Source organism: Perna viridis, chromosome 5 (assembly GCF_037379345.1).
Source record: "Perna viridis isolate PV_CMFRI_1.1 ecotype Kerala chromosome 5, ASM3737934v1, whole genome shotgun sequence".
NCBI lineage: Eukaryota > Metazoa > Mollusca > Bivalvia > Mytilida > Mytilidae > Perna > Perna viridis.
This window is the reverse complement of record NC_142449.1, coordinates 42,348,964-42,360,602: the sequence shown is the minus strand read 5'-3', so window position 1 is coordinate 42,360,602 and position 11,639 is coordinate 42,348,964. Positions and strand designations below refer to the sequence as shown.

At 34.7% G+C, this 11,639-nt stretch overlaps 2 protein-coding genes across 2 annotated transcripts; one reads left to right on the top strand and one right to left on the bottom strand.

The window, feature by feature from the left end:
* The first annotated feature begins 535 nt into the window (after positions 1-535).
* On the top strand, positions 536-5,715 carry LOC148617792 (uncharacterized). Its single transcript, XM_088585350.1, has 3 exons — positions 536-1,153; positions 2,577-2,720; positions 3,435-5,715. Exons 1-3 carry the CDS (start codon positions 913-915, stop codon positions 3,758-3,760), a joined length of 711 nt encoding a protein of 236 aa, XP_088441476.1. The 5' UTR covers positions 536-912; the 3' UTR covers positions 3,761-5,715.
* A 642-nt stretch (positions 5,716-6,357) lies between these two features.
* On the bottom strand, positions 6,358-10,446 carry LOC148617791 (uncharacterized). The gene is made up of 3 exons (XM_088585348.1): positions 10,323-10,446; positions 8,133-8,233; positions 6,358-7,501 (listed from the first exon to the last, which is right to left on the bottom strand). Exons 1-3 carry the CDS (start codon positions 10,370-10,372, stop codon positions 6,723-6,725), a joined length of 930 nt encoding a protein of 309 aa, XP_088441474.1. The 5' UTR covers positions 10,373-10,446; the 3' UTR covers positions 6,358-6,722.
* Positions 10,447-11,639: the final 1,193 nt, after the last annotated feature.

Sequence of the window (11,639 nt, the reverse complement as noted above, 5' to 3'; positions counted from 1 at the left end):
CACACAACCCAGTTGCTCTTTGAGCAGAGCGCCCCAGCCACCGGTTCTTAGTACTATTTAGTCGCCTTTTACGACAAGCTAATCGCTCCTGCGGGTCTATTCTTTCTGACAACCGGACCTGCACGGGGCGTAAAGGGTCGTAAAAATCAACTTCATTTGCTTTTGTTCTTGTTTTTTTTTATATAAGTTTAGTAATTTTTACAAACAAACCAAGGATGCATTGTCAAAATGTTAAGCATTGTCCAAGGATGATATACGTCTGTTATTTTATACACCATCCATGCACGATCAAGCTGCAATACTTGACATCCATTATCGACCCGTTCAGGATCATTTGTCTCGTTTTACAGTGTGACAGTGGTGAAACTTTGATATGTGCAGATAATATATATCATGTATAACGGCATATTAGGTTATAAATTTATCTACAAATCGTACTTAAAGCTTTAAATGAAATTATTAAAACAGTTTCCATTTTCAAACAAAGGGTGGACTCATATGTAAACATCCATTTGTATTTTAAAACAATACGATCATATAATGAGAAAGTTTTGCATGACTAGTGTTTCATGTTTAATTCGGAATAGTTTCGTTTAAGTCTATCAAAACTTCTAAAAATAGTGGTTTATTGAACTTTAAAACAAGATCATCTATGATTGGAGGTATCGTTGAATTACAAATTAAAGTCGCTTTATACTTATATGCTATTCTTTCAACATTTATAACACTTAAATACTGACTTCGGATTTTTGGAATGCTATATATTTATACCTTCCGGAATAGAGTAGAGAGTGTACATAATAGTTAAATGAGAAATATAACAATCGTGTAATTTGGATGTTTTCATAGAAGTTGGATCGTTTATAATTTCAAATGTAACGCCTTATTTTTTTTATAAAGGAAAAACAAAACATGTACCTTCCGACTCCTCCAGAATGGTACACGCATCCAAACTTTGTTGCTGGAATTTCCTGTTTTTCCGTTGTTGTACTTGTTTTACATGGTATAGCTTTCATTTCACCTTATTGGAGTTTATATAGTATCTCATCCCTTGGAATAACTACGACCGTCAACTATGGACTATGGTCAAGGTGTACTCATATAAATACTGTGGGTCACGTGTGCATAGACTGGACATCAAACACCAGCTCAGGTTAGTATGATTGGGAAGGGATCAGAGACGGATCCAGGACTTGAATTGAATGGAAAAGGGGGGGGGCGAAACACTGTTTGGCAAAGAGTAATCAAGGGAACCAAGGTTATAGCGGTAATCAAAAGAATGTAATCCAGGTACAAAGACCAGACATGGAAAACAGACATACACAACAAAGCACATAAAGTAACTAAAATCATACATACAAAGTAACAAAAGTAAATGAGCAACTCGGAAAAACTGGGAGCATGGACCAGTTGCACCGGTAGGGTAAGCGTCCTCTGCTTTTCTAGAAACACCCGCTGAGTTGCTCATAAAAAGTCAAGTCCGGGGCAGACAACTGAGGGAAGGAAAACTATGGCCCGTTGAATAAATCAGTTTTAAAGACTAAAAGAAAAGATGTGTGCTTTTGCTTATTATTAATAATTGCTTTAATCATTTCGTGTTTCTAAAATCAATTTGGACATTGCTTTTTCAGTTTTATACTATTTCAATCCATGTTTAGTAAGTTTAAAAAAAGGCACGCGCCCTGGTCTGTCTAAATCCACCGATGGGGATGATGTGCGTATGGAAGTTTTGAAAAAAGTGTTTTGTTTGAAGAGATCGATCGAAAAAATTTGAGGTCTCAGACTAAAATATATGGTATTTAGGGAAGGAGTAAGATGTAATAAATGGAATGTGCATTTAATATCATAACACTAAGATGATTCAAAGAAAGGTCGAAGTTGAGCCTCTACATTTTAGATCTATCACGACCGAGAAAAAAATATAATTAAAAATTGGATTCCTCAATGAGGATACATGGTAAGTTATCGAATTATACTAGTCTTCTTGCAAACGAATTACTTTTGAAATGAAGTTTTATTTCGAAAAAAACGAGCGTCCGAAAAGAAGAAATGAACATTTCTTGATCCCTTTGTGTTTCGTTCGTTTTTCAATTAAACTGTCTTGTTGGTTAAAATCAAATTTCACATTATTTCATAAAATCATACAAATACAAATTTATAAGTAGTAGTGTTAAGATAACCGAAATAATCATAGCATTTGCTAATTGCCCGGGGCGGATTCAGGCGGGGCGTGGCGGGCATGCGCCCCCAACTCTAAAATTTGCAAAGCATGGGTTGTCAGGGGTAGATTTAGGCGGTTTTGGGTTGAAACGTTATTTTCTTGCTAATTTTACCGCAAAAGATATCTACATTGCACCCACTCTAGAAGAATATTTCGAAAATTTAACCTCAAAATATTTTTTCACCTCGCTCAGCTCGGCGAAATTTTAACTGTGCGGCCCCCTAATCTAAAATCCTGACTGCATTGTTTTAATCTGACGTTTGGAAGCGATGGACTGTTTTAAAGAAATATTGTTACTATTTTTATTAGTTTACTCCAAATTTTCGTCTCACTCGCCATCTGTTTAATTTTTCAGGTGCCATGAAAGCCACCCAAACTTTTGGTGTAATAGGAATAGTTCTAGCGATTGTAGCAACAATTCTGTTTGTGCTGCTAGCACTTAAAAAGCTCATGTCAAGGGAATCTGTGATCGCTATGGTAGTGTTATTTTTCGTATCGGGTAAGTGAAACAAGTACTATTTTAAAAAAAAGATGGCCGACGCGGTAAAATTTTGTTCTTTCTACTTTTAATTTTGTGCATTTCATTCAGGAAATAACATGTGGCACGCAATTTCGACACAGTTTTTTGAACGCCACTATGTTATCAGTATTTGGCCAATCAGGAAACAGAATTGTGATCAGGTAACTTCCATTTCGATGGAAGAGCGTCTTTAAGGTCAAAGGGTAAAAAGCGAAAATATACCGACTGCGTCGGAAAAAAAATACAATTACTCATTTGAGCCAAGAAAATGTCATTAATACCACCTTTACCAAAAAGATTGAACTGCAACATACACGTGCGCATTCTGTTGGTTACACTGAAGTCAATTTCACGTATGACCATTCACCAAGTTAATCAACCACAACTAAGATATCTGGAACAGTATTGCGTTTTAAGATTTTGCCTAGGATTATCTATATTTTTATTTACTAAATGATGGGTAATAAAAAAATTACTGAACTGATAAAATATAGGCAACAGTCTTGAAAGGAGTAGTCTAAAAGGAGAGTCCGTAAACAAATGTCAATATCAGTGTAAAACCCGGAAAGTTGGAAATCAGTTACTAGTATCTGTGCTTAACAACAACCAAACATTTAGTCTAGAAGGGATACTTCTTGAAATACAAGTCTTCTAAACACAAGAGCTCTCAAGTCAATATTTCATTTATTGCAGCTGGTTCAAATCTACTGACTATCATCTGCTTCATAGCAACGTTTCTAACTTCGCCTGATGCTGACTGGCCATCGTGGTCGTTCATAATTACTGTGATAACCACGGTGTTTAGTGGCATCCTTAGCGCATACATTTTATTACTTGCAAAGAAAAGGGGACTGATGTCGAAAGAGAAAAAGAAACGAGTAGAGCACGTCTGTCCGCCTGTAGAGACGAGTTTACCGACGCCAAGAAAGATCAAAGTGAAAACCATTGAAGAACCTGAAATAGTAGACGAAGAAGAAATGAAGAGAAATAAAGACATCATAGACAATAAAATCATCTGAAAATGTTTAACCGTGAAAATAAAGAAGTTCAACATTACCACAAAAATCTTTCAGTATGGCTTTTTGTATTTTACACTTAATTTTCAAAAGAATTATAGAAGAGGAATCAGGAATGACAAACAATACCCGAACCACACCATGTTCCACAAAGCTTATAAATACATGAATACTTCTACAATGTAAAGATTGTAAAAAAAGAGATGCGTGTGTGGTATATATGAAGAGAGAAAAAAAAAGGTGTTGTCGAGTGCTTGAAATGAAATAACTTACGTACTTTCTACTTCAAATGGAAACCTCAGGTGGAGCTTAGGCATTTGTCCAATTTCCCCTCGTACAGTCGCCGGCCCCTCAAGTAATGTTCGCAGTACTATTATGATCTGGGACAGCAGGCAAACCTACCTGACAGCGGAGGATCTAATGGATTCCAGGGAATCGGAAACCATTTTTGTCGGAAGACTGTGTTCATTTCGTGCAACATGAAGCTAAAAATTAGCAAATATTAGCCTGTAATTCCCACTTTTTCCTGACACCCAGCTGTATCCCCCTTTCAAAATGTCTGATTCCGCCACTGTTTTATCACTAGAGTTACCAATGAAATATCGAAATATTCGAACGAGAATTGAACTGTATGAATAATGGCAACTTCAGTTCAATGCTTTATCTAAATTGCAAAATGATTCAGAACAACATTCGTTGACCATGCGTTATTTTTTTTTTAATTCTTTGTATTTGTATAAAGAATGACATTGTTGTTAAGCTCTATATAACTATAATCATTTTTTTGAAATGGCGAAAATTGATACACACTAAAATAAGCAACTGTGAAAATGAATATGTTTACAGTATTTGCCCTGAAAGAATTTAGCACTGCATGACTGCTCGGCTCCCTGATTTAATAATCATGCCTTAAAGCTCATTCTCTATGTAGAACTGAGACCATAAACTTCCGGATACAAGTCTATGCATCCATACCAAACTGGTTTTCTGTCATGTTCCCTGCTTATTTTACAATGGAGAGTTAAGGGATTTCTTTCATCCTCCCAGCTCTCTGAGATCAATGTGTCTCCCCAAGAACTTGTTTGGAAGTAAAGAAGCTGTATGTCCTTAATATGGAAGTTCCATCAGTCATCATTTCTTCATTTTGTTCAATCATTAATTCCTGTAAATAATGCACATCCCTAAATTGTAATTTAACACCATATTAAGTATTATAACAACCCAGCAAGTAGTTAATGAGGAGTTACGGACAAGGCATGATACCAAACATAAATTCCTGACAATATGCACATACGACGCATGAGACCAAGTTTTGTCGAAAAACACTCAAGTCCAACAGCCCTAACACGAGGTACATTTGTAAGCAAACACTCTATCGAGTTTCATTGCAATCCTGCAAGTTGTGGACAATGCAAAAGACCATGCAACTGGAAAATGCCTTAGTTCCAACGGTCATTTCTATAATTTTTGTCCAAACATAAATTACAGACAGTATAGACATCCCAATGTCGTTATATTAGAACCAACAAAGTTTCATATCAAGGCTGCAAGATGCTAAGAAAAAATATCAGACGGACAGGCAGACAGGGTGAAACCTATATACCCGCAAACATGTTATCGCAGTTGAAGGGTATAAAAGAATCGAAATAGAAGGTCAAAGGCAAAGTATGAATTTCCTTTGACCCTGCACCAAACTCAGCAGCATTTCTCGAGAAGAAACACCCGAAATTTTAATCAAAAGATTTCTTGGCAATAAAATAGTATAAGCATGCATGAATGTGATTACGGATGCATAGTACGTTGGTTGGTTTGCACTATAGCAAACAGTATTAAGTGTGGTACAACGGAAATACCACTGAATATTTGTATGACTGACGTTATCAGAGGTTGGTTGAAGGGTCAGAGAAAATTGTAACATCGTCGTGATCAAATAGACAATAAATCAAGGTCAAAATCAACGAATAACATAAAATACCTTCATCTAAAAGTACATGAGCCGTCCATGTCTATATTCTCAAAGTGAAACGTTAAGAGAGAAGCATTGGAGAACGGGGAAGAATTTGTAAGTTATACGTTGTTGTCCACTGTATCCACACTGACGCGGTGGAATGGATTCCATTCAATTGTATATTCCTGTTAATCACACAGGAACTTAAATAAGACTTATCCAAGTAAAAAATATGTTTCTTTTAAAATTGCATTAATATTTTTTTTCAAAATTTACCCAATTGCGTTAAACAACAATAAACATACCCAAATCCATGACCCCGGTATCAATTTTCAAAATTTATGAAAATTGTGTATTTTTGTGTGTAAATGTGTTTATCAAGGATTTGTTCGTGGGCACCTTGTGCCCCTAAGTTATTCTCTAGAATCACCCATGATAGATCGTCAGCAAAAACCCCTCAGTTTTCATTATATTATTTTTTTTCCCTTTCAGTATACACTAAGACTGGCATCTTACAAGACACGAGTACTGAATACATCTCACTTAAACAATGAAAATATTGGTTTTCCCCTTTAAATGAAAAACTAAAATAAACAATAAAAATAAACAATAAAAATAAACAATAAACAATAAACAATCAACACCAAAAAAATGACTAGAGATAAAAACTTTTAATATCATAAAATCTAAAACATTATAAATATAAGAAGTTTAATCAAATGAACTGCAAAAAAAATCGACTTTTTTTAAATGTATACTGTAAGCATATTAATTTACATGGTGTATCAAATTTTCATTATTTTTGCAGTGGAAGGAAAACCATGAAAAATTGTAACCATGACATTGTTGTTAAGCACTATATAACTATAATCATTTTTTTGAAATGGCGAAAATTGATACACGCTAAAATAAGCAACTGTGAAAATGAATATGTTTACAGTATTTGCCCTGAAAGAATTTAGCACTGCATGACTGCTCGGCTCCCTGATTTAATAATCATGCCTTAAAGCTCATTCTCTATGTAGAACTGAGACCATAAACTTCCGGATACAAGTCTATGCATCCATACCAAACTGGTTTTCTGTCATGTTCCCTGCTTATTTTACAATGGAGAGTTAAGGGATTTCTTTCATCCTCCCAGCTCTCTGAGATCAATGTGTCTCCCCAAGAACTTGTTTGGAAGTAAAGAAGCTGTATGCGTTTAATATGGAATTCATGAAAATTACTTGTTAAATTTTCATAAAACCTTCTATGTGACGCAATACTGGCATTCTCGATGAAATACTGTAAGTAGGATGCACAGCGAGTCTTGTGAGTTATATCTGTGTCACTCAAAGGAACTGAGAATGCATTTGGGAATGTTTTTGGGGGACTCTTACAAGGAGTGATCATAACTTCGGTCTTTTTTGCCTTATCATCAACAAAATCTATTTCTGGTTGAAAACGATTTTTCCACCAGTCTGGAACTTCTTCAACATTGTTTTTGTGCATGTTGATGATTGTATGTACATTTTTGCATGTGACAGAAGGCTTCATCTTCCCACCGCAAAATAAATCCACAGATGTATTAAATGATGATTTCCCAATACGTTGTAATTTACTACAAACTTCAATGGGACCTTTCGGTGTAACAACTTCAAAAAAGTCTTTCTTAACCTCCATAACACATGCTTTGGTGATTGTTGTGTAGTTCTGTTTAAGTAGTGCGTTATAGTCCAGATAGGAGTCCTGGTTGTAAAATGCAGCTGCCTCCACTGTATTCATCATATCAAAAACTCTCCATATGTCAGGTTGTCCTGAAAAAGATAAAAACCTAATGTACACTATAATACTTTAATATAGATTAGATCTTTGTACTTTCTCCTTTAAATGGTCACTAAAAAAAACTATTAGCTTCTGGGGTTATACTTTAGTACCAGTCCATATAAAATTTACTACCAAAGAAGTGATTCGTGGTGTAGAAAAACCCACCAACCAAACAATTCTTTATCAGCCTACATAACTATAATTTTTTCTGCATTCAGATCTGTATTTTAGAGAAAACCATACATACAATGTACATCTACATCTCTCACTACAATCAACCATATCAACAATACAACTTACATAGTCCGATTGAGTTAATGGGGAAACAATGTAGACTTTAATGGTACTTGAGTCAAAGCGGCCATAAATTATTTAGTGTAGGCACAAAAAATAGTTTAGGTAGGGTAGCAAGTAACATGCATTTTTTTTTTTTGCCTGAACCCATATGTACAAAAATTAAAAAAAAAAACGAATGACAAGTACATTTGTAGAAGTCAACTTCTATCATTATTATTATAATGAAATATACTTTGTATTATTTTTTACTGAATGAAATTGAGTTTACTCTACTCTGATGTTCCAGATCAACCAAAAATGGAACTAAACTCAATACAAACTTACCAAAGTGGTCTATGTCATCATAGCGTAATCCTGGCAACACAATATCAACCTCATTTTTTCTAACATTCACGTTTAATCTTAAATTAAGTGATGGGTATGACCTGAAAGATAAAAGGAAATATAAATCATGTACAAAAAAATCAGTTAAAAATTACAATGCATCTGTTTAAAAAGAACTGCTCTGCTGTTTACTTTCTGAGTGCTAGCATAGTAAAAGGTTTATTTCTGGGGTATTTGTGGACTGAGTATAAGTTCTGAAGAAATAGAACAAAACAAATAATTCAAAATTCAAAAAAGAAATACTATAATATGGTAAAAGATCCTAAAAATTCACATCTGTGGAAATGAATGTATTCATAGTTTAAATCCTAAGTCACACAGTACACTGTTTGAACTTAAAACAGATAATGATAAAATTATTAATGACACTAAAGAACTGGCCAATGTCTTTAATGATTTTTTTGCTTCTTGTGTAGACAAAATTAGAGGGAAAATAAATCACTCCTGGCAATTTTGAAAATCTTCATAACTTTGTGAAAAAGAAAATCAATACTCATGAACAATTTACAATACCACCAGTGAAACTTGATGAAATCTATAATGCACTGCTCAGATTAGATACAAGTAAGTCCTCTGGTAGTGATAATATTAGTCCAAAAATCTTAAAATTAAGTGCACCTTATATTGCATCTTCTCTTTCATATATTTTAATAGAATGATTGATACTGGTTTATACCCACAGTCAATACTGGTTTATACCCACAGTCACTAAAAAATGCAAAAGTTACTCCTATCTTCAAGGCTGGTGAAAGGACATCAGCTAATAATTACAGGCCAATTTCAGTCTTGCCTACTCTATCTAAACTCTTAGAAAGGTATGTATCTGACCACATTTACATGTTTTTATCTAAATTTGAACTGTTACATCCTTCACAATCTGGGTTCTGACCAAACCATTCCTGTCAATCAGCACTCATAAAAATAACTCATCAATGGTTACAAGAGATGCAAAATAGTAACATTAACCTAGCTGTACTTGTAGATTTTTAAATAAGCCTTTGATGTATACGAAGAATACAACAAGTAAACATTCACAATGCCTCATCAGAGAAAAAAAATTAAATATGGTGTTCCTCAAGGTTTGATTCTTGGGCCTCTGCTATTTGTACATGTATTATTCATTAATGACTTACCCCTATGTGTTAATAGCTGCAAAACTGACTTATATGCAGATGATACTACTTTGCATATATCAGAGAGAAATATCAATGACTTGCAGAGAGAAATGCAAAATGAGTTATTTAATATAGAAAAGTAGTGTAAGAATAATAACATGTACATTAATACAAACAAAACTAAACTTATATTAATTGAGACAAGACAAAGATTGTTATCACTAACTTGTCAACCAGATCTGAAAATTCTATCAGAAATTATAAAAAAAAGTCATCATGTGAAACACTACTTGGTGTAAAACTTGACAATTGTCTGACATGGAGAGAACAAATAGACACAATTTGTAAAAAAATGTCTTCTAGAATTTATTTACTGTAAAAAATTGAGTACTTTCTTAGTATAAAAGCAAGGACAACTTTCTATAATGGTTATATACTACCTCTGATAGATTACTGTTGTATTGTATGGGGTGGATGTAGTAATGTGAATTTGAATAGAATATTTAAACTACAGATGAGAGCAGCTAGATTGATACTAAATGCTGACCATATGTCACCCTCTGTCCCATTATTCAGACAACTTGGTATTATGAATGTTGACCATAGGATTAAATATCATAAATATTTGCTTATGCATAAAATACCTCCAAAATATCTTATAGATAAGTTCAACTATGTTTCTACAAATTACACTTACTTAATCAGAAAAGGGATTAGCGTCTGTCACAATTTATTTCAGATTATTTCACAAAATGGGGAAAAAGTAGTTTAATGAACAAGTTGAAAGGTCTGGGAATCTCGTTCTCCGCCACGAGATAGTTTTATCGATAAAATGGCTAAATAACAAGTTTTTTTTATCTCTTTAATTATAGGTCTCTGTTACACGTGAAATCAAAACTTCACCAGTGTGGAATTTTAATTTGCAAAATTAGTACCGAGTTTCAAAGTACATAAGATCCAATATGCACATAAATAGGCAAAGAGTTCAACCTAAACTTGTAAGACATGATTGTACCGTATAACTTTTCTAATTGCGTTTCGGAGTCCAGAACTAGCAGATGACATGACTTTTTTTTTCTTTTAGGACCTTGTTTACTGGTCCAAACTGCCTGAGTAACGTTATCAAATGAACCAGTAAGTAGTATGGACGATTCGCCACATTTCCACTCAGCCCAATAGATTTTTTAATCGACCTTATCATATAGGTCTACAGCTTTTTGGAAGGGGTAGATGGGTCACCATTCCCAGGCGCGTAGCTGCCGTTAGGCAAAAAAGCTTTTGCCTGCACTTAATTTTGCCATTTTTTTTTAGATAAAATACATCGAGGAGAGGCATAAATGTTGCTCTAAAACGCTACTCCGCGGAGCTTCGGGGGGGGGGGGGTTCGTCCCCCTGGACCTGCTGGGGGCCTTAAGCGACCCCAAGACCCCCTGTCGTAATTTTGCCTACACTTCAATTTGGCCTCAGCTACGTGCCTGATTCCTGTATAGCATTTTGACGATAATTTGGCTGATCATTGTTTGTTGGTTTTATTAGTTTTTTTTTGGCATAGGGTTTGAGTAACCATGGAACCGAAAAATACATGTATATCTCACAGGGTGTTGACAAAGGACAATAAAAAATGAAGAGATAAAGGACAATACAGACACTATGAAATCGGCTTCATACCTTTACCTGCTTTTAGAGATCGGTAGAAAAGGAAAATTCTGAACTTACTTATGGCCAAAATTTACGACAAACGCGAAGAACCCCTTCACTCGGTATTGTCAGTTTTCTTCCATCTGTGGCAATTAATTAACATCCCTTCAGAACTTGCGCATATACGATATATATAGAGTTTTACTACTAAGGTGGTTTTTAACATCCTTGACTACTCTTACGAGTCGCGCACGGACGGTATATGGAGTTTTCATATCACAACTCATTTAAATAATAGACCTGTATTAACATTATAAGTCTCTATTTATGACAGCGCTTGCCGAAACTACACAGACTTGATAGACTTTTTTCAATCAAGCTCTTGAAACATAGATAATTGTTGCTATAAGATAAAATTTTGACTTGTCTATGCTCCCAGATTTTAGTGAAGTCCGGGTTGCCCATTTACTTTACACCTTATTTTAGTTAAATCATGTTCTTCGTTGTGTGTGTCTATTTTCCCGGTCTAGTCTTTTTCCTTGGAAATACATATTCTTTTGATTACCGCGCGCTCGTCTGCTCTATACTATTATAATTCCTAAATAAAAGGGTGATAGTAACAGTGACTTCCAGTTTTTTCTATAAAACCAACAAAGCTTTTCGAGCAAAAGGGGTGTCCGCTTTTGATCCGCCA

Excerpts from the sequence above, each read along its gene's own strand:
- LOC148617792 (XM_088585350.1), top strand. The coding sequence starts at position 913 with ATGTACCTTCCGACTCCTCCAGAATGGTACACGCATCCAAACTTTGTT. Across the intron at positions 1,154-2,576 it reads GACATCAAACACCAGCTCAG|GTGCCATGAAAGCCACCCAA; the intron begins GTTAGTATGATT and ends TTAATTTTTCAG. Across the intron at positions 2,721-3,434 it reads AGTGTTATTTTTCGTATCGG|CTGGTTCAAATCTACTGACT; the intron begins GTAAGTGAAACA and ends CATTTATTGCAG.
- LOC148617791 (XM_088585348.1), bottom strand. The coding sequence starts at position 10,372 with ATGTCATCTGCTAGTTCTGGACTCCGAAACGCAATTAGAAAAGTTATA. Across the intron at positions 8,234-10,322 it reads GCAATTAGAAAAGTTATACG|GTCATACCCATCACTTAATT; the intron begins GTACAATCATGT and ends TTTATCTTTCAG. Across the intron at positions 7,502-8,132 it reads TGATGACATAGACCACTTTG|GACAACCTGACATATGGAGA; the intron begins GTAAGTTTGTAT and ends TATCTTTTTCAG.